The sequence below is a fragment of the Falco biarmicus genome, chromosome 10, assembly GCF_023638135.1.
Source record: "Falco biarmicus isolate bFalBia1 chromosome 10, bFalBia1.pri, whole genome shotgun sequence".
Classification (NCBI taxonomy): domain Eukaryota; kingdom Metazoa; phylum Chordata; class Aves; order Falconiformes; family Falconidae; genus Falco; species Falco biarmicus.
This window is the reverse complement of record NC_079297.1, coordinates 8,073,242-8,095,964: the sequence shown is the minus strand read 5'-3', so window position 1 is coordinate 8,095,964 and position 22,723 is coordinate 8,073,242. Positions and strand designations below refer to the sequence as shown.

The following is a 22,723-nucleotide window of genomic DNA, read 5'->3' as shown; positions in this document are numbered from 1 at the left end:
GTATATTATGACAAATTGCTGGGGAAACAACAGATTTAGAGAATGACCTGGGAACTCAGAGAAGGAAAACAGAGTGTAAAAGTAAGCGGTACAAAGACATTCTTGGAAAAGAACAGGGACAGAAAGGATGAAGACTATGTAAAGCTTCCTCAAGTCACCAGATCTCATTATCCCTGACTCTCAACATTCTTCTATGAGCAAATATCACTAAAACTCACTGAAAGAGTTCTCACCCTCTCTAGTGCTCATCCATGGATGACCCTATAACGTAATTTTGACGTAATTGACATAAAACCAAAGACTAAATAGAAAGAACAATCTATGCTCAGGTGTCTCACTGCAAGATGACGCATAACAAGCTTTCTATTTGCATATACACGTACAGAGAAAATCCTTTCATTCAGGAGCAAAATATACAGATCTTCAAAAATTACTGCTGAAACTATTCAATATCTAAGCAGCATCCCTTCAAAAAAAACCCGAAAATTATTGAAAATTTTTAAAAATGTAAAATAATAATATCCCTTTACAGAAGCAAACTGAAGCTAGTTCTTTTATACCACTTAAATCTGCTGTAAGGCCACATTTGATACAGAAATGATATTTAACACCACTTTCCCATCTGCTGGAAGCAACTTGAAAAATACATTTTTAAATGACGAGATAGTTGCACACTGAAATAATTTGCAAACAGTATTAAGAAAGGTGCTGTGGCTCTTCTCTGCTTTAAGTACTTGCTCTTCTAGGAAGGAAACGTGGTGTGCAACCATTTTAACAAATGCCTATGGAGAGAGGAAAAACACCTAATGAAAATTAAAAGCACATGCACCGGCTTTCCACATGATCCTAGCTAGAGATCAAAGTTGAAGAGAAAACTTTAACAAGATTTCAGAGTGCACTATTGCTAATATAAATAACCAAGGGGCACATACTCAGAAGTGAACTACAGATGTTTATAGCCATGAGAAGGACCACTGGTCATGATCTAAGGCTATTTTTTCTCCTTACCTAAGGGCAGACTTGAGCTCCCTTTTCAGCATGCAGAGTATGTAAGCGCTTGCATAGTGTCTAAAGGTCTGGCAAAGTTTCAGCAGTGAGGTGAAAAGCTCTTCAAAACCACAAAGAGGCTGCTACTACTGGTGGGAGTGAAAAAGTGGCCAAAGTGGTAGGAAGGAGTAGACAGCAGAGAAAAAGATAACAACAGGTGATTTGAGCTAAAAAAGGTCAGGAATAACTGACCTAAAATATACATGTGATCAGTTACAGTTGAAATGAGAGCCATAAAGCAAAGTCAACTAGAAAGAGCACAGTATTTATTCGTTAAAATATAGAACAGTTTGTAAAGAGTTTTGATACTTTCTATTAATGATTAAGCTTCTCTCCCTTCTACCCCCCAGTCCCGAAGTTGAATACTGCTGCTTTTAGAGATAGGGAAAGTGAGGATCAGCAGGTAAATTAATTGCCCAAAATGTACCACAGTGGCAACATCAAAATTAAACCCCAGCAGATTCTCATCCTATATAACCATTACACAACAGTCCTTTCCTGTTCTACTCCTGGTCGTACAAGTTAATTTCTCCCTTGAAAATCCCCATGAATGCTAAGCTTTAACTTTTAAAGTTCCAATTAAAACACTAACTACCTCTCAAATTGCCAGTTTAACCTTGTGCTCTAAGATGATTGTCATTCCAGGTAGAAAAACTGATTCCTAGCCAATCAGGTGTCATCCTCCTTTGATAACCACAAAAAAAAAAAGCCTCTCAACAAAATTCTGCTGTATTATTCAAGGACAACCTGTAGCCTAGGAAAGACTGGTGTTTTCTCCATACTCCAGATTACTATGTCCTTACAGCTATACCTTATATATAAGGCTTATCCTTATATTTAAGGGAATGGGGTCAGGAAGGGTTGGGGTTTTTTCCCTTCCCTGTCTTGGAGGCAAAAAAAAGCAGTAAGAAGCCCTGTTGCTTACCATACTTTTGGCACAAGTAATTGCTTAGAGTTTTAATTTTAGTTTCCTGTTCAAAGACAAAAACACCCCCACCACACACTCCCCCTGAAAATCCCAACCACCTATAAGCATGGAATTTGCAAAAAAGATCTAAATGGGTGAGACTTGCAGAAACAGTTGTTTTGGAACCTGATATAGTTAGCCATTTTTTAAGTCCTAGCTTAAGTATATTAAGTATGGCCAAATTGTCAAGTATGCTGAAAACTAGGTAGGTTTCTAAAGAGGTTAACAGTTGACTCCCACTTTTGTTCTAAAATGCCTTGCCTCAATTTCCTGGTTAAAGCCTTCTCCTAGTGCTGTGTAAGGCCTTAAAATATGAAGTGGCTTCATAAGTCCGTTATCAAATGTAGGTATAAAAACGCAAACCACAAAAAATGAATTGCATTTAAAGAAAACTTGCTGCACACTAAGTCAATTGCCCTGTCCCTTCCAGTGTAATAAACCTTACCAGAGGATATTAGTTTGTACAGGGGTACAGCCTGAAGCTTAAGAACTGCCTATTTGGATTTAATGCCACAAACACTTGGTTTCTTTCACTTTGAGTCTGTTAGAACTGATTTTAAACACTACACAATTTATCTCGTCATGTTTCCATTACATTTCTCCCAGAGGCAAACTTGCCCTCAGTTGACACAAATTTTAACATACTGCTTACTAAATATGGTGAGGGCATCATCTTAGTGAGTCATACTGGCTTCCCTCATTCAGGATACAATGAACACCAAAACAGACACAACAGAAGACAGGAGCTCAGAGATTTCTCCACTTCTACATAAGACAATCATCAACAACTTAAAACAGGTATGTCCAGCTGGGTGTGACTTGAATTTTTGAAGTTATAAATGGTTCCACAGATACTCTTTCAAGTCACAAAAACAAATTAATATTATTGGCATTATTATTAACACTAAAACCACAACTAATGCTTTTAATATACCATTAGAAATTGTGGAATCCACAGCAATAAATTACTCAGTGATGTTCCAAAACCATAAACACTTATACCTGCTGAACCATGGGTAAACACACTGATTTAAAAACAAACATAAGACAACAGAGAGCCATAAACATCTGAGTGCTCCATATAAATACCTGGACTTTTAACCTACGAAACACATAAAAAAAAGAATGTAAATTTTTTAATGCAATGAACAAACCTCTAATTTATCAACTTTGGCATAGATGCGGTTCATTTCCACCACCTTGTCTTTAATGAGAAGAATGGTCTCGTCCAGAATCTCTGATGTATCACTTCTAGTCTGCATGAAAAAAAAGTATCTCACATGAGGACAAATCCTGAAGATAAACGCTACACTGTTTTTTTTTCACTTCACTGTTATCTTTCACTTGAATATTTCAAAAAATACATACTCAAAATAGACATCACAAGGGCCCTTTTGCAGTATGTTAGAAAGTACAGATTCGGAAAATAAGTTACTTTTTCAAGTAATTCATGAAACAACAAGAAAAACCCAATAGTAGGTGTCAGGACTTCCAAATCAAAACTGTAATCAGATCCTTCCCTCTTCTCCCCAAATTTCCACACTACTCCCAGGAGATCATCTACTTTCTATGATGAAACACTGTAGACATGACAGGTAACAACAGTTTTAAAATGAAAACTGCCTCTATATCATCCATCATTCTTTGATTTTATTGGAGACGAGCTAACTCACAATACTTATCAATCAGTTTTGGGAAACAGTCTGTTCTCTGAGTACACCGCTTCTAGAATCTTGCCTTCAGCAGGGGCTCAGGGCTAGAGTTCTCGGGAGAGCAAGACTCTACGCACAACATTACAGCACGGGCATCTCAGAGGCAGCTTCTGCTCCCTAGTCCCTGCCCGCTTCCACAACACTTAAGTGTCCCAATACAGGAAGGATTATATTTTAATTTGTTACCTACTACAACCAAGCTTGTTTCTCATATCCATACCAAAGTCTGAACCTTATCTGAAATCCTGCTAAGTGTTGTGTTAGCAAGAATTACCCAATTTCCTACAGGAACAGCTACCACTATTTTGTTAGGTGGCAGTAGATATACCTCCAAACAAAGCATTACAGCTAATGGAATGTACAAGCCAAAAAATGATGGATAAGACAAGAATTGGGAAAAGCTCTCTGAAAGGAAAGATAAAAGCAAACCCAAGAAAACCTCCACTAACACCTAAATAGTCATTTTAATTTGTAAAACAGCAGCAACCTTTGACAAGAAAAGTAAGAGAGGCAGCTGAGCCCGCTTATATACAACTTTTCTTTCTCAACTACAATAGAGTATAGGAGGTCTTGGTTCACTTCTGGATTAAAGCTGTCCTTCCTAAAATTGTAATAGACTTAAAGAATACAGAGGAACAAGGGTCCCTTCAAAAGATATTTTTGACCCAAACACCAAGCTAGAAGACATTCTTCTTTCAACTTCATAGGGAAGAGTAAGGATCTTTTAGCTAGAACGGTGAGAATCTGGCATTGGGCTCATACTGCAGGGAATTTTCTGAGCATTTTGAGATTTAATCCAGAATTCAAATAAAGCATAAATGCCTGCTATAAATCATTTAATCCACGGACCATGCTTATAAACTCTAACAAGTACTCAAACATTTTACTGATTACCATATGACTTGTTTGTGTATTTGGTTTTTTTTAAAAGAAGTTGTGTTTTTAAAAGCTGAGTATAAACAAAGCCATATACATACAAAATTACTCACAGTAAGGTTTTATGGTATTATTATTACCAGAATAAGTACATGCAGATCAAGTGCTTTTATAGTGCTACGTGTGTTCTGTAATAGGAGATCAAACAACATATCAAAATAGTAGTAGCTTTATATTGTAAATAAACCAACAGTATCTTCCTGTATTACCGGTCTCAGCACTACATCCACCAGATACATACACGGACACCTCCCCCAGCAGTGACATAACTGTATACACAGACACACTCTGTTATCTTTACAGTAAGCACTTTATATCCAACAGAAAGTGCGCATAGACACTCGGGCAGGATCCCTGTGAATGGAGTCTGACTTATATTTCCTAATGTTAAATAAAAATACAGCATGAACACATAATAAAACCAGATGAATTCCAGGTTTGTTCTATTGAATTCTTTTGGGTCAACAGTAGGCAGCCCTCATCCTCCTCTATAATAAAGCCCATGTGAAAATAGACTGGTGATCTGTCTGAGGTGAGTTTCATACTCAGGTAAACTAATTGAGATCAAAACTTGAGCCTGGAATTTCCAAAAATATGGTAACAAACTTGTTTCCTAATGTTCATCTGAGAAAGGACTAGGGAAAAAACACTCTTTCAGCTAAATGGTAGGTAACTACTGTAAATATAAACACGGCTTGGGACATAGCAGGAGAGAGATGTTGTACAGACCCATTACAAAAGCTACCAACACAATAAGGTCAGAGCAGACATGGAACAAATCTAAACCATCTTCTTTTGAGGGTAAAAGCAAACGACCAATACAAGACACAGGAGAGCTGATTTTCCAGCAAGCAGCCTGTGATGAAAGGAAATGATATGCAAATATGATTCAAGAAGAGTCATTCTGCAGCAGTCTGCAGAACCACAGCGACAGAGGAGTTCAAGAGGAGTCAGCACATGACAAAGGGAAATTACTCTCTTGGTACAGCAGCCTCTCATGAGCCAGAGAAAGCAGGACTGGTCTGAAACCCCACATTATAAAACAAAATTTATTTCCACTTGTGCAATGTATTTTACTTTATCTTACTGAAGATTTAGCTGAGTGCTCAGCACAAGCACCAGAGCACAGCAGTCCACGGGGAAAAAACTTGTATTCCTCTTACTAGGTTTTACTATGCTAATTGGAGGAAGGGGTGAGGAGGGAAGGTTTGATTGAGCTTTGTCTTCTAATTCAAACCAGCGAGACTAAACTCAAGAAGGTAGCAAACCAACAGCACCAAAATCAGTTAGGAGACAGCACAACCAGAGTATGCATGATGAATTAGAACACCAACCAGGAACAGCACACTGTAGGGCAGTGAGACCTAACTCTTGCATACACCGCAGTTCAGTCTGTACCACAAGCACAGCTTCTTGTTATTTTGTATTTTATAAAAACAATTACTTTTCAGGAAAAGAAAATTAAAAAAGAGCTGGAGCCAGAAGTCAAAGATATTGTGCAAATTCTAGTTGTCACAGGGACTTTTTTGAAAGGATCTCTCTATATTCTTTTTTCGTCTTTGATCCCATATGTTAACACTGAGTAACAAGAAAGGATCATGAGTAAAAGTAACCACTGTACACTGAGCAGCTCAGTGGTAAGAAAAGAAAAAACAAGTTGGTATTTTGCTGAGAAGCTAGCAAACCCTAGCCACAACAAACCAAACAAAATAAACTCTTCCTCTTCTCCCCTGTGATGAAACCTGGTTTCACACCTAGGGCCTCAGGGAGGAGATTCCCAGACTGTAACTCCACAAGACAAAGATAAGCAGTTAGAAGCTCCTCTGAGGAACCACAATAAAGTGAGATTTACAAACACGTCATTTCCCTGAGGCAAGTTCTGCAGGAAGGTTCAATGGCTTGAGAATCACTAACCCGTGGTTTTACAAATGTAACTAAACCAGCTGCGCATGTCTGAATAGATATATTTTTCAACATGTTTTAAGATATACAAGAAGCACAAAGAATCGTACCTAAAAAGGTAACCAACAATGACCCATGAAAACAATATGACAACGGCATATATGAGAGTGTGGTTATTACAATGAATTTTTTTTGCTTTCATGTCACTGGTTCAAATCATAGCTCAGTTAAAAAACGCAATTTGATAATTATACTCGACAGGCTGTGAAGCCACTTAAAAGACATTAAGTCAGTGTTCTAAAAAAGACATCACAAAAAGTTAAATAACTGTCATGCAAATTCTTCTAGCATGATCTTTTCATTACGAGATGCTCCTTCCATGGTAGGTGTGAGCCACGCTGAACTGTACATATGTACCTTGTCATTGTAACTTACCTATTGTACAAGTGTCCATTTTAAGTGCTGTGCCATGCTGTGGCTAGCCAGGTACAACAGTATGACACCGGAAACAGCATTTTATCTTCCTAGCACTGAGAATCCAGGTTCTTCCTCATTGCAATATTCAATATGCATCAAAAGTACTTGCAAGTGAAAAGCAGCAGCACAATCAAAGAGGAGAAGCCAAATTCCTCCATATAAATACTTTGCTGAGTGCTCATCTGAAAAACACAAGATTCCCCTCACCTTTTGTTGGCATAGACAAAAGACCAGATTATTGCTAGGCACAGAACTGGAATCAGTTTAGACGCATTAATTTATCAGATTCCCAGATACCACTTGATGCGCTGTGTAAAGGAACCTTACATTGTAGGTACTAGATAGAAAGCCACAGAATCAGCACACTGACTGCACTGCTTTGATATTCCCAGATAAGGTCAACAATCTGCATACCAGGGAATTATTCACAGCCTGCAGGTTGTGGAAAAATGTTTTCAGGGGCAATGCAAAGATAATGTATTGAAACTAGGTTAGTGGTTTTTGTAGAAAAGGTGGGCAAGAGAAGTCTCAAAGGAGGTTTGAAAGCTCACTGGATCCATCTGAACAAGCTAACCATCTTCCCCATATTGGAGTCAAAGATCTAAGGTGCATGCCTGATTGATGGAAAAAAGCGTAACATACAAATTCTTAGCAAAAGCTCCCAAAGAGAAGAACTGAGTGAATGAACTTCGTAGTAAATCAGACAGAATACAATCAACAGTGAAGAGTTATTGATTCAAACCACTTGCTTTGAGCAGGCGATGTCTTATCACTGAAGCAATCATCACCTTTCAGGAATGAACTCAAAGGATTTTTTGGCCCAAGAAACCAATCTCTTCTATTCTGCATTGTTGCACAGACTAAGTGTGCCCTACTAGAGAATCTAAAGCTGACAAATGTAAGCCAAGACGTATCAAAAAATAGACTGCATGCTCTGAGGTTCACATGCTCCTTTACAGCTATTTTTGTCAAAAGCTGAATGGAAAAAGAACTGCTTAAACAGCCACTAATCCTGAACCATTCTTACAAGACAGCTATTTCTCCTTTTAAGTCCCCTACTAACCATAGGAGACTTTGATGAGCCAAGCTTTTGTTTCTTTCCATTCTATGTCACTTCCTCCTGGAAGCAATCATGCCTCCTTTCCATAAGCAAGACATGCCAATGACAAAACCAGAAACTTCTGACAGAAGTCAAAAAAAGATTAATCACTGATTATATTGCTGACTGATTTGCCTAGAACAAGGATGATGGCCTCACTTCTCTTGAGCAGAATTCACATTGAAGGTGCAAGAAAGATGTCCCATAACCAAATAATAATAATTGTTAGTTAGCTGGTAATATTTTGCATGAACTGTGTCCAACAGGCTAATTTGGTTTTTCAATGGGTTCTTGCAGCCCATACCAGACTGCTTATGACTTAATGAGTTCTGTCCTGGAGTGCAAGCACAACATTTCTCCAAGTAACACTGGGATACATTAACAGAAAAGTGGAAAGATGCTGAGGAGGCAATATTGACATTTGTTCTGAGGACAGAAGACAGCGTGCAGAAAGGCCAGCACTCCAATATCTTTTGTTTGCACTGAAGCTGGTAAGAATAAAGCCAGGAAGCTGCTTTTCAACCTCCTCAGAAACATCGGCCACATCATTTTTTTTTAGCTACTTCACTTTATCCTGTCCCTCTCCATTTATTTATGCAGTTGCTAAGAATCATCAGAAGAATAGCTCATGGGCAACAAGTCCCGGAGGAGACCTTGGCTGGTCACTACTTGCCGTTAGGAGCGCATCATTAGTGACCACTGCAGTCGCCCATGTCACAAGATGTGCGAAGATCGAAGACAAATGTTGTGGTAGGTCATAGCAGAAGGCGAGGTGGTCTGTGCACCAATGATTTGAGAGGGAAGTTTCTCTACTTCACGTTTGTTACTTTTAGATGACCACGGTGACCTGCACAGCCTTCTGCTGTTTGCAGAACGCCCGGGTAAGCGCAGCAGCGCATACCTGTTGCTCTAAGTGCTCATCCACACAATTAGGTAGTGCCAATGGTGACGACAGCCGGTGTGCCACACGCTGCACAGCACATGGGTCACAACCCCGCCATCAAGCAGCATTCCCCACTCAGTTATGCCACCCACATCAACCTCTCTCTCACACCCCGGCTGCAGGCCGTGAAGACACACCTAGCGCGGGGGTTTGCGGGCACCCAGCACAGGAGGCCCGCACCTGGAGCCGGCGGGGCGAGGCGAGGGCAAGGCGGCCGTCCCCACCTCGGCCTGCCTACCGCCCCAAGGCCGCCCGGCAGCCTTTTGGGACGGGCCGCCGCGCAGCCAGGGCAACGGAAGGGACCGCGGCAAACGCCGACTACCGGCAGGCCCCGGACCGCGCCACCGCAGCGCGGCCGCCAGCCGCCCCCTCACGGCGCCACCACCTGCACCCGCCTCACGGCGCGGCGGCGCCCGCGGGGGGAGGGCGGAGGCGGAGGGGGGGCCGGCCGCGCGCGCCCCAGCGCCACCTGGCGGGCACGGCGCCCCGCTGCGCGCGCAGCGCCCCAGCCCTCCCGGCGGCGGCCGCGCTGCCAAGATGGCCGCCCCGCGCGCCGCCCGCCGGCGGGGCCCGCGGCACGTACCGCGGCCGTTATCCCGCAGAACCCGTCCGGCCGCCCCAACAGCTCCTCTGTCATCTCCTCCGTTTCTTGCACCTGAGGGGGAGAAAAAAACCACCACACAGTGGCAGAGCCCAGGCTGGGGCCGCCTGGCAGTGGCCGGGCCCCGCACACCTTGGCCTCTCCTGCCCGCCCCGCGGGCGGCCCAGGCCGAGCTGGGGAGGTTTCAGGCCAGCGCCATATCACCAACTCACCAAACGCAGAGAATTCATTATATTGAGGAATGCTGACCGTGGGGGCTCCGGGAGGCCCTCGCCACCCCCACCCTGGGAGGTGACCCATCGGCGACAGAGGATGTCCCCAGCGCCCCCCTCAGCGTGGGGGTCAGGGTCTAGATCCCATCACTTTTCTGCCAGTAGGCTTCTAAACGTAGAATGTCAATGTGTTATCTCAGCCAAAGCTCCTTTCCAAGCATCTCGCTTGAGTTCTGAAACCAAAAAGTTTATTCTAACGCTTGACTTGGATGTAACAACAAAGTGGGATTTACAAAAGTCAATTTGAAGTTATGGTTTGCCTTATTCACCAACAGAAAACTGGGTGAAACCCCCCCAAAACCCCAGCCCTTCAGCAAATACCTAAAAGAAAAAAAAAAAAAACCAAAACAAAACACTCAAAGAAAACAACAACCCAACAAACCACTTAGACTATTCTGAAGCAGAGAGAACATGGAAAGAAAACCAAAAGCAGCTCCGAGGGCAGTTTTGGACAGCTACTGAAATGGTTTTCTAGTATCAGAAACAGAGCCCACATTCAGAACCCAGAAGAACTCTCAACAGCTACAGCAGTGTCTGCCTAAAGCCAAAAGCCCAGGCATTCCCACGTCTGCAGATGACAAACGCTGATAGAGTCTCACTCTTAACTGAAGTTTAGAGTTGAAGACTTGTTTATAAAATCTCAGTAAAGAACTGCAACTGCAAGGAGAAAAAAGCTTCTGTTCTGAGCGTATTTTGAAATGCAGAATAACCAGAGTTAAAATGCAGGAAATGGAAATCAGTAAAATTCAAAGGCCACCCCAAGTCCTGCATTTGCACTGTAATTTAAATAGTTTTCAAAGTCCTGTATCTATCCTCCTGTCCTAATCACATCTCATTCTCCAAAATTACAATAATGAACCTGATGAAAACCTCTTTTTCTTAAATAAAACCAAACACAGGGAAGTTGTCCCATTTGTTGGGCCTACTTTGCTTAAATGGCCATCGTAATATCAGAACAAGAAGAGCAAGAGTTGCCTTAGCAGACCTTTTTATAATTTTTCATCTGGGCTGTAATGAATGATCTTGCTCCTAAATGAAGTTTATTATCCTTTCACCTGGTAATAAAATTAAGGAAACCTGCGTCACCTCCAAAATTCAAATCACAGTTATCAATCCAGCAGTTGGGCTAACTCCAGGATCCTTTTCGCCATTCTAAAAGTGCCCAAGAACCTCCCAAAACAGGTCCGGTCACTCTTGTTGGGAACAATACAGCAAAAGGAGTTGCTATCATGTGAAGTCATTAGATAGAAGAAAGGGTGCCAGAAGAAGAAGAATAGGGAAGAGGAGAAATGTACTTTGTCAGCAAGGGGTAGAATGGAATATACTAGACTCGTGATTTACATTAAAGCAAACATTAAGAGCAGCACACATTTAAGTTCACCCCAAAGACTGCACTTGGCATGGACTGAAGGTGGTCACTGGTACACAACTCCTCTTATGTTATAAAACCTGTTCCATGTAAGTGGAGCAAACGTCATTCTCTACAGAGCCTGGATTAACTTTCCAGCTCAAAGGAGGTGTTGTTATGCCTCTGGAGATGTATTTGCAGCCAACTTCTGCAACGGGACAGATTTGAGGGAGCCGTGTCAGATATGGAGGTACTCCTGGAGGCAGCTTCTGCACCGATGCCGAGATGGCAGCAATAGGGAAGGCAAAAGCCTTTTGCCAGAGAACCAGAGAGGAGGATCAAAAGAGAAATGCGAGTTACTAACAGGACAACAAATTACACACACCACTCTAGAAAGGGTGTTCTGAAAAGGCTGTTAGAAGCCAGCCAGGGAGCAATCACACGAAGCCAGGAGACCAAAACCACCATGTAAAGTGAGCGTGCTGTTCTGGGAGGTCTCCAATCATGCAAGTGAGGGAAGGGCTCAACTCCTCGTCACTTCTAGGACAGTCATTTAAAAACTAGAAAGAACAAATTATGCTATCACAAAGGAGAAGGAAGAAGAAAAAAGCCTTAAGCACATGGAAGAAATAGCAGCTGTTTTCACAAGGGCAAACATGCATGAGCACATATAAGACATAATGTGTGCTGAGGATAAATACCTGTTCAGTAGAATGAAGATATGAGCTCAGGCCATGTTCTGAATAGCAGGAATGTGACCCAACTTAGCCCAAAAACCCTCTCACTATCTTACAGCAACACTGGTATGTATTGTCTCAGAGAAATTCTTAGCAGCTGACCCCTTCATCAGCCTAGTGACCACACCTGTTAGCCTATTAAAGTTATTTCCCAAGATGCTTGTGTCTCATGAACTCTGTGTGAAGTCTTCATGGTGGCAAAAACTATCACATTATTATATTCACGCTGTAATTTCACTTATACAAGATTTAAGAATCTACCCACAAAAGTTTCACTGCCTCTTTTTTGTGGATGTATCTGGACAGAAGAAACCTCAAGACACATGGTACTCCACAGGTTTATCAGGAAGGATCCATAGATGCTGTAAATCAATGCATGGATTTCAGTGGTGCTAACACAAGTTTACATCCCCTAACAATCTGTTCCATGTCTATCTGAAGTAAAGATTTCTGTGTGGAAAAGCTGTTTTCCTTCTGCTGTTCCTTTGCATGCTTAAATAAAGGAACAGAATTCCCACACCTAATTTCTCCTCAGAAGGAAAGAGCGCTCTTCCTCCCCACTGCACATAGGCTAACTCTGGAAAGAGCACTGCTACGCAACAGAAAAACGCATTCTTTACAAATAAGAAAGATGTCCCAGTGATTTCATGTTACTGTTATATGTTTGTGAAAAACTTGTAAGCATTGAATCTGACAGTCTGATTTCTTGAAGTCTTCGTAAGGCCAAGAAACATAATTGCTAGCTTTTTTGTTAAGTGTATTTTACAGCAGAGCAATCTCAGTGGGCGGTGCAAGCATCAGATGGTCTACAGAACAATTCTATCAAACTCCCGACATTTCTTGGCAAGTCTGTGCAGTCAGCTTCACAGGCCTGAAGCCACTAACACAGCCTCATGTTCAGGACTAGCACAGTTGGCTTAAACAGATAGTCCAAAACTGGTATCAAACTTACAGCTTCAAAAAGGCTGTTTAATGGTAGCAATCATTAAATGCATGACTGGTACAGCAGGTATAAATTCCACTAATTGGACAGATGATGCATTAAAGAAACATCCATTTAAAGAAGTTGCGTTCGGTGTACAGGTTGCTATCCTCCTCTGACTAAAGTTGCAGACACACTTGAGGCAGGTAGCTTGCTGACATTACTAGCCCTTCTAATATCTACCGTGAGCATCTTGCATTCATAATGTTCATAAAGATTCAAACGTTGGAGTAGCATGTGTTAGGGGACAGAAGCAAAGTTTATTGACACCACTGAGAATAAGTTAATTCAAAACAGAATCACAGTCCTTAATCTTTAAAGAGTGTTACATAGCCTGAAACATAACAGAAGACAACAATAGTAAGCAACAATAGAAAAATAGATGCAAACAAACCACTTAACACTATTTCTTCAAGGCATGCTACTATAAAAACACACTAGGCATAAAAAGCCAAAATACTATGTTTAACAAAGACTCAACCACAAATACTTAGCAGTTCCATATGAATTGCAAAAGAGAAAAACAAAATTCTATGGGCTCAATGTACTTAAGACACCTTCTGAAATGGTTAAAAGGGGCCTCTTGCAAATTGCAGTATCAACAATATATTTACCATCATCTGTAATTAGGTACTTACTAAACAGACCATACAAGCTCTTTCCAGGTGATTACAGAACTCACTGTATACTTATCATTAAGATCTGAAATAAAGCCCACTGAACACATTTCAAAGTTATGGTGAAAATACATGGGTGACAAGTCTTTCTTAGTTAAGACTGTAATTTCACGATCACTTTAAAATTATATAAGCTGGTATAGGCAAGAAAAGTAGTCTACCCTTTTCTATCACTCACGGGCCTAAAGACAACCCTTTCTTTGCATGTGAAAAGACAGACATTCAAAGTGGAATGAATCAGGAAATTGCTCTGGGTTGAAAACTAACTATTAATGTCTTTGCCAGTCATTTTAGCTCAGATCAGTTTGACTCATTTCATTACACAGCCGTGTTACTGCTAACACCAAGAAAGAAAACAGGTAACAAGAGGAAGACACGCTGGATCTTTCAATAGCAGTGATAACTTATCACGAAACTTTAGCCAAAGGCATAACAGCACCACTTCCAGATGGCATTTTAATGTTCCCATATATCCACTGTTGATTCTCCTGTTTATTTATGGAAAGAAAACAAAACAAAATTAAAACCATTATTTCATTTTGTAACTTGGAAAAATATGCAGTCTAGCTTTGAGGTTAGCTTTCCTTTCAGACTTTATTTTATGTAGTATATACTGCACCTATAGTAATATCCTTTTCTCACCACTTCCCTTTAAATGTCTTTGTTTCTTGGCAGCAATCTCCTCCCTCTTTACTCCAAGCCTGAGATAAAATACGCTTTTGTAACTCCCCCTTATCACTCCTTTCATTTTGTCTCAGCATTATGCTCTTACTCAACCTTATGACAATTTACCTGCTTTTCCCAAGGATTTTTTTTTTTTTTGGGGGGGGGGGCGGTTTATACCAAGCTCACTCCTTGATAAAAAGATTTGGGTCAGGTATTTCATATCGTCAGCTGTTCAGGCCCACGAGATAACGAATATAGTGTTTAACTTGTCACACTTCATTAAGGAACAGGAAAAAAGAAAATTCAGCACTAAATCTCTTCTACAAAGTTTTCCAAAAAGCCTTCTTTCACTTAAAAAGGAAACCTGCCTTTGTTGGAATTTGAAGTGCTCTCCTAGCATGTCATTAAGACAAAGAGGTAGGCATAGAGAACTTTAAAAATAGCCAAACCAGAAAACCACACAGCTCTTTATAATATTAGAGACTCCAGCTGGAACATTTCAATATTGCTGAAAATTAACAGGTTCTTCAGTATAATATCCTCCTATGCCAGCTTCAAAATACTGAAAAAAAAAACCAAACCCCAACCAACCAAAAAACTCTACAAAGGGAAAAAAAAAAATCAGTGTACAAGGGAAACAAGAAGAACAGAATGGCAAGTGTATTTCAATGGCAAAACTAGTCTTTTACAGCTATTTACAGGATACATTCAAGCCAAGGCAGAGTAACATTATGACATGCAGCATATGCTCGAAAGCATTCACCTAGCAATATTCTCTACCGGACTATACAAATACTTTATTTTGCATTCATCATTATTGTAGTCTTATTTGGTACAACGGCTACACAAAATGAAAAATCATAATGAAAATTAGGAGTTATATGCTAGAGGAAATTGTTACTGCTAATTACAAAATTTTAAAAACGCAAAACTAAGGCAACTCATTGTGAAAAGGAACTGAAAGCCCTCGCTCTGATTTCCACAATGCTGTGATATGTGACAGAGCTAAGCTAGCAAGGCAAGGCCCATAGGAAGAGACACTTAAGAAGATGCTTCCACAAAAGCTGCGATTAATCCTCAAGCAGGAAAGTACCTGAATTGCTGCTTTGAGCAAGCTACCAATCTGTGCAAGAATCAAGAGAGATCAGTATTAAAACAGGTGTTAAGTTTCAGCTGAAGATGCCTGGAGGAAACCTAATGACTTGCAAGTAGCACAGAACCTAAGTTGTTTCTCTATTCCTTGTAAGAACTAGCAGGCTTGGTACTCAGTTACAAAAATACATAGTCTGCCATACAATGCTATACAGGAAACTTGGTTTATTAACTGCCAGGTCTTATTTCTTATTTAACACCAGTATGAGGGGCACTTGATAAAACCAACAGAATCTGGCTGATGTGAACTAATTCTTTAATAAAACATATTCCCTACTAAGTACACTTTGAAATGTCACCTTAATCGAGCTTGAAAATTCATTTTTTTAATTAACAATTAACATTAAAATAAAACATTAACGGTACTTGCTTCTGACCTGCTACAGATGTGTAGATGACTAATAGAGTAGATCCTAATCCAGAAGTAAGACAAAAAGCTGCGAGTGGTTTAACTACGTGAAAGTTATGTGGGTATCACTGACTAAGCATTGTATCATCTCCGTGAAAATGCTGAACAGAAAACCAGAACAAAGATACCAAGATCTGGATGCGTGTGAGTGGTCTGACTTATTGCAAATCATAGATAACCACATATGGAGAGATGGAACCGATGGAGTGGTGATGTCAAGGGAGAGGCACAGGCAAAATAATTCTCTGAACAGTGAAACTGATCAAGAGTTTCCCCTTTTTTTTTTTCTTGGAAACAAAAATAAATCACATTTTACTGCCAAAACGAAGGAAGGAGGTAAGCGGAAGCTGTTTAAAGACTGATTTAGGAGTGTTTTTTATCTCGACAAGAGGAAGTTTTAAATGATCTACCCAAAGAGAACGTTATTCCTGTCACCTCCAGGCTGCGGTGGGACAGGAGCTGCTGCAGGCCAGGAGGGGCGATGCTCCCGGGAGCCCAGCTCAGCTGGTGCAGCCTTCCCCTCGTTTCTGGGGGGCGGCTGGGGGGGGGGGGGGGGCGCCTTGGCCCGCAAAGTGCCACCTCACAACGTCCCTCCGCCTCCAGGGAGGTCAGGCCGCCCCTCGGCGCCGTCCCCATCCGGACCGAGCGGAGCAGCCAGGCCGGGGTGACAGCCGCCCCTCCGGTCCCCAAACCGCGCATCGTCCGCTCCGCTCCTGACCTCAGCACCAGCAGACTTGGCTCCCACACAAAAAAACCCAAAACCAAAACAAACCAAATAAAATCCCAGAACAGCATCACAGCCGTAGTAGTTTTAGGGAAGGGAGCCTGGGAACACTTACTCAGCTGTTCAGGAGCTCAACTTTACCCAGCACAGCACCCCAGGCGCGGGGCCCGGAGGCCAGGCCGCGCCAGCCAGCGGGAGGGTCCGCAGCCCCCGCATCGGCCGGGGGGAGCGGGCCCCCGGCAGCCGCCGGCCGGGCGTTAGTGCCCCCACGACGGCGGTGCCCTGCCCGCTGGGAGCCCCCGGCCCCAGGCAGCCCCCCCTGCCCCAGCCGCCCCTCGCTCCCCCGCTGACGGGCTGCCCCCCCGCGCCTACCTTTTCCCCGGGCAGGCAGAGGGCGAGCCGCCCGGCGCCGCTCTCCGCAGCCGCCGCCCCCGCCCGGGGCTCCGAGCGCTCCCCCGGCCGCAGCATCCCCTCGGCGGCCGCTCGCCGCCGGTCCCCGCCTGAGCTCCGGGCAGCCGCCGCCCCGCCCCCGGCCGCCGCTCCGCCCCCTCCCCGCCGGGGCTGCCCGGGGCCGCGGGACACGCGCGCCACCTAGCGGCACCGGCGCGGCACTGGCAGCGGGCTGCGGGGGTCTCGGGGGCGGGCAGCGCGCACGCCGCTACGGCTGCGGCGAGACCGCCCCAGCGCTTCCCGCTGACGGGAGAGGGGCCAACGGCTCAGTGTGGTTAAACGGAAAAACGATTCAACATGAGCAGCCTCGCGGAGAACCACCGGAGGCACACCGCCGCCCCGAGCGCCTCACCTGCCGCGGAAACCGTGCCACTAACAGCGTTTTGCTTTAACGAGCCCCCACTGCAGCCTGGCAGGCAGGCTGGTAACTCGGTGATCAGCTGCACTAGATGACTTGGTAACGACTGGGAAATCAAAGGCTGCAGCTCAGAAAGCAGCTTTTCAGGCGCTCAGAATTTCTCCACACCCTGTTTGCAAGGCAAGTACTTAGATGACCAGATGCTAGAGCCATTCAGTTTTATGTTAGGCTGGGCAGAACTTCTGACAGTGCTTAAAAACATCCTGTCCTCCTCCCTAAGGACAGTGCCATGAGTGGCTCCCTGTGGAAGCCTGCAGTTCGAAAGACTCTTCTTACACCTTCTGGATGCTTCCTCACTGCAGATGAAGCTCTTCCTTGCCTTAGGCTCCTTTAAAACACTCTTCAACCAAAGTGCTGTTTTAGAGAGGGACAGATGATGAAGACAGCAGTTAGAGTTGAAACAAAGATGGCCATCTGTTCTCAGTTTGCTAGCTGTTCCTTCTCCAAGCAGGAAACAGGACCGACTTGGTAACTGATGATCAGTCAAGGATTGGTAGGTAGAACAGGGAGAATTTCTCAGTGACTGTTTCTTCTCAAGAACAGCCTTCTCAGCTGGAAGAGGTCAGAAGCAGCCTGCCCTCAAAAGAAGTTTGGCCCATGCATCTTGTACAAAAGACCGACAGTAGGGTCGAGTAGACTCTAGTAGTATGGACATAAAGCAACCTGCAGTACTTCCCACTAACCCGTTTGAGACATTACCTAATTTTAGAATTTTATACTATATAAAACTACTTTTGAGTGCTTCCGGAGTAGAAGGCCGCATCAGGCCTGCACTATCATCCAAAGTTTTCTTGGCTTTGGGTAAGACCAAATTATTGCTGAATAATGGGAGAAGTTTCAGTTCAGTTTAGCATTCATAAGAAAATGCCAAACTTATGGTCTGTAACTTGCTGAGAAGATCAAAAGCAGCCAGACTTGAAGAGGTACTTGAAGCAACAGGAAAAGAGCACATAGGTTGTTGCAGGATTTCCCCAAATCTTTCCTCAAAAGTAGGGACAGACACAGCAAGCTAAATCTAGTCAGTGCATCCTGATGATAGCACCAGACAGGCCTTTTGTGCTACACTTGCGGTGACTAAAAACCTCTTATGTGAAAAATTGTACAGTATTTGCAAAACCTGATCTTCCACTGGCCAGCACCACATAGAGAAGAATCACATTCCATCCCTGGGCAATTAATTTCTCTTTTCAATTTAAGCTCTCCAGATCTGGGCAGCCTTCGTCTGCGTGTTTGCAGAGTTAACAGCATAGAGCTGTTCCCTGCTCAGCCAGTCAGGTACCATTTATGCTGCAGACCCCAAGGGGTTTTATTCTGTATCTCTGAAAGCAGTGTTTCTATCAGGGAAAGATGTATCAAATAATACTTTCCAAATCTCAATGAAGTTTATTTGGGAAGCTTTACCAGATCAGAATGAAATGTATTGCAGATTAACTGCTACAGAACTAAGTTTTCCATTATAGATGGGAGGAAAAGCATGAAGAGGTATGTTTAGAAGAAAGACAAGGAGCCAAGGGGAATACTTTAGGTGCTTTAAAAGTACAGCACCAACTTACATTCCTCCTGGTTATTTCATACAGACTATGCCATCCATGTGAGCTTTAGCACTAGCATGAATTATTTACTGTGGAGGAAACCTCTCAAGAGAAAACAGCGCTAAACAGAACAGATCACACATTATATTTCTGTTTCCATGATCAAATGGTTTCATGACCTCTGCATCTCAGCTGTGAGATCAGGATAACCCTTCTGTCTTCACTATCCTAACAGTTTATCAGTTTAAAGCACAGTCAAAATACAAGGAAAGCCACATGCTGAATTACTTCATTTTTTCAAGATACTAACTCTGCAGGATGACTCAAAAATCAAACTATTTTCTACATTATACAGATCCAGTTTCTAATGACCTGAAATATTTTTGAAGGACAGTTACATCATTTCAGTGTTTAATATCCAAATTGTATTGCACAAGTATTTTTTTTGCATTAAGTTTTACCTCATTTATTCATGTTTGCAAAATGTACCTACTTTTCTTATTTTATAGCACAGCATAGAAAGAGTATGAAGGGCAGGCTTAACAGGGTTATTAGGGATTTAAGCTATTAGGATTTAAAATTTCTGAATTATAAGCCCAAGTGTTTTATGTAACCTTATGTAGCATTCAGAAAGTCAGAGAAATCTATGTTTATATATTCAATACTTTCTCCTCAGCATTTTAAGCATTCCAAATCCTTTGCATCCTCCAACTGAAAGACGAGTACCCCACTTTTCCTTTTTTTCACTGGGTCCACAATATCCAGAACAATAGCAAAACAGCAAACGAAAACAGATTTAGACATGTCAGATTACAATACACATCAGCTTTGTCTGTTGTACCACACCAACGGAATGTGTTTTATACAAGCATGAACCCCCTGCAGTGGATGCACTACTTTCTCTAGTTCCTCTCACATTATCTGCTGTTCTCATCTGTCCCTCAAACTCCGTTCCTTGTTTCTGAGCACTGACATTGCATCAGTGACTACAAAAAAAAAAAGCACCATATCAGTAACTAGGTGTTACCAGGTGCTCAAACGAAAGCATTCTGAAGAAGTCATTTCACCACCGAGAAAGAGAACCATGTTCTCCTGTAGAAAGCCAATGTGGGGGCAATAATGCTCTTACTTTCTTAAACGGTAACATCACAGAGCCCGAGACAAGTCTTTCACACTGATGCAAGGTATTTCCTCATACTGTCAGGTAATAAAACGGTAGTTCAAGTAGAAAGGAAAGTTAATTGGAAGGACAGGAAATAATATCTTATTTGGAACACTTCTGAAGTGCTATAACAACAAATGCTGGTTAAATAGCACAGCACTTTTTCAAATCATTTTGTGCTTCATATTTCTAAAACACTTATAAAATCAAGCATACTACATTAACTCCTCAGAGCCAAATTTATCTCCTGTTTGAGAGGTAAAGTACACAAGCGATTTATCATAGCTGCACAAGGAATCCAAATTCTTAAGTCTTGGCTATAATCTCACCTCTCCAAGAACCAGCTGTACCACTTCTTGCATACTTCTACAGCATCTAAGAACGCTATTGTTACTGTCCAACACATTTTTCCTCATGCTAGTATTGGAAGCCATTTATGAAGCTACCTTGAAAATGATTATTCCTCTCTAGCATTACCACATGCAACTATACAAGTATCAATATTCAGATACTATTATGTATTCCAAGAAACATGTTCATCAGAAGCAATTCAGACAAGTCTGAAACGAGAATGTCACAGCTAGTTTTAAGATAACAAGAAAACTTCAAAGGGGTATTTAGCACTAGTCTAAATCTTTCTCCTGTTGGTATACCAAGGAGAGGAAGAGTTTCAGTTGATTACTTATGAAAATCCCACAGAGTCTTTGTATCTGCAACCACACACGAATTTTAATTTCATAGAATAACTGAAGTCCTAATACCTTTTTAAGAGCTCACCACCTTCAGAAACGTTAAGTACTGCTGGCATTTAAAGGACAGATATTATTGCATGGTATTTAAAGTTGCATTCCTTCCCCAAGGAGGCAGCAGTCGGGGAAGTTACAATCTTGCTTTACAATTAGTTTCTTAGTTTAGAAACATTACCAATAGGTATTACAGCGATTTATTTGTAGAAATAGTGTTGCTGACCTGCATGAGTATGCATTTTAGTCTTATGCCCTTAAAGCGTCCCAGATTAGCTTCCGTACTGTGCCTCCACTGCAGATTGAGTCCAGGTCAATGTTAGCATTAAGAGTCTCCTCTTTCCATTCCTGTCCAACCTAAAGCACCCTATCAAGCTTACTTTATCCTCACAGATACATGCATACCTGAGGACATGTTCCTTAGTCTTTGCTCCTGCAATCACCCCCTTGATTCTTAGTGATCTGACTTAGGACAAATTACATCATACATAGAAGCCTGCTGGAAGGTACAGAAACATTAATGGATACTAATGGTCCAGCTAAAGAGTCTGTACTCTTGCTGCACAGAACACGTCCTGCCTCAGTGAAAGCACCCCACACAGTCAGTGTCAGTCCCAAGCCAAGGAATGCTGGAGGAGATGTATTCATAGCGAGTTTGGGTCAGCACCAGGCTGGGTGGAAGCATACCTTACATGAAATAGTGTCCTCTACTATTTTTACCTTCTTAAAAATGACTGCTCAGGAAGATACAATTCACTATCAAATAACTCAAAGCTGGTAAGTGGAAATTATATTCAATTCCACTTTTCACTCTATCTGTTGATATTTAATTCCCTCATGCAAAACTGTTTACGCAGCTTTATTGCTTTTTACTATCTTTTTCAGGCTATCAGTCCTCTACTACTCAATTCTGATATACTAAAACCAGCCTGTAATGCAGGTGATGTTACTTTCCTAACATAGTTTGGGGTTTTATGCTAACAAGTACGGGGCTGACGTTTTCACTGAACTATCATAGCTCAAGATGGGCTCCCGAGAGGCAAGTCTGCTTGGCATTCACATATTACGCACGCAAAATTAAGACAGATTCCCCCTCCCCCCCACATGCACACTTAACCTACACTGAATTATTTGCTATTTTATTGTCTAATCTTGCAGTCTGCAATCCTTCAGATTTTGCTCCTCTTGTTTTGTCAAATCTATTCGAAATAGCCAATAACTGAAAAATTTCAGCTGCAATGCTAGAAAGTTACTTCCTCCCACAACAATTTACATGTCAAAGAAGAGTCAGTAACTTGGAAATAAATCTCTCCCAGTTTCAGAACTTTATGCATTTGGACGGAAGTTCTGAAGTCAGAAAAAGACTACGCCTGAATTTAACACAGGCAGGTTGAATTTTTAAAGCTCACACCATTTCAAGCATACCACACCTATTTCAGCATTCCTGTAGGAAAGGGGTAAGCTGTGCAAAGTAAAGAGATTTCTTCCAGCTATAAGACCATTCAGACCCAAGTTCACAGATGAAACAGCCTAGGTTCTTTCAGCTGCATACCAAGATACCGTAACGCTGTTCTCAGTCTTTTTGTCACCTCCCCGTAGCTACATAGGCAAGCATGAAAAGTACTGAACCATACAAATGAAATTAGTCATGCATGTATGAAGTAAGGTACAGAACAGAAGTCATATGACTGCCCCCAAGACCAGCAGCCACAAAAGCCCTACGCGAAAGGGCTAAACAAACTCAGGTCTTTTGTCACTAGGTAAATG

At 42.2% G+C, this 22,723-nt stretch overlaps 1 protein-coding gene across 1 annotated transcript; it reads right to left on the bottom strand.

The window, feature by feature from the left end:
* Positions 1-563: 563 nt before the first annotated feature.
* On the bottom strand, positions 564-17,178 carry BCAS4 (breast carcinoma amplified sequence 4). Its single transcript, XM_056354475.1, has 3 exons — positions 17,024-17,178; positions 3,169-3,270; positions 564-782 (listed from the first exon to the last, which is right to left on the bottom strand). The coding sequence occupies exons 1-3, from the start codon at positions 17,117-17,119 to the stop codon at positions 564-566; spliced, it is 417 nt and encodes a 138-aa protein (XP_056210450.1). The 5' UTR covers positions 17,120-17,178.
* Between the last annotated feature and the right edge of the window lie 5,545 nt (positions 17,179-22,723).

Excerpts from the sequence above, each read along its gene's own strand:
- BCAS4 (XM_056354475.1), bottom strand. The coding sequence starts at position 17,119 with ATGCTGCGGCCGGGGGAGCGCTCGGAGCCCCGGGCGGGGGCGGCGGCT. Across the intron at positions 3,271-17,023 it reads TCTGCCTGCCCGGGGAAAAG|ACTAGAAGTGATACATCAGA; the intron begins GTAGGCGCGGGG and ends TTTTTCATGCAG. Across the intron at positions 783-3,168 it reads CCAAAGTTGATAAATTAGAG|GCATTTGTTAAAATGGTTGC; the intron begins GTTTGTTCATTG and ends CTCTCTCCATAG.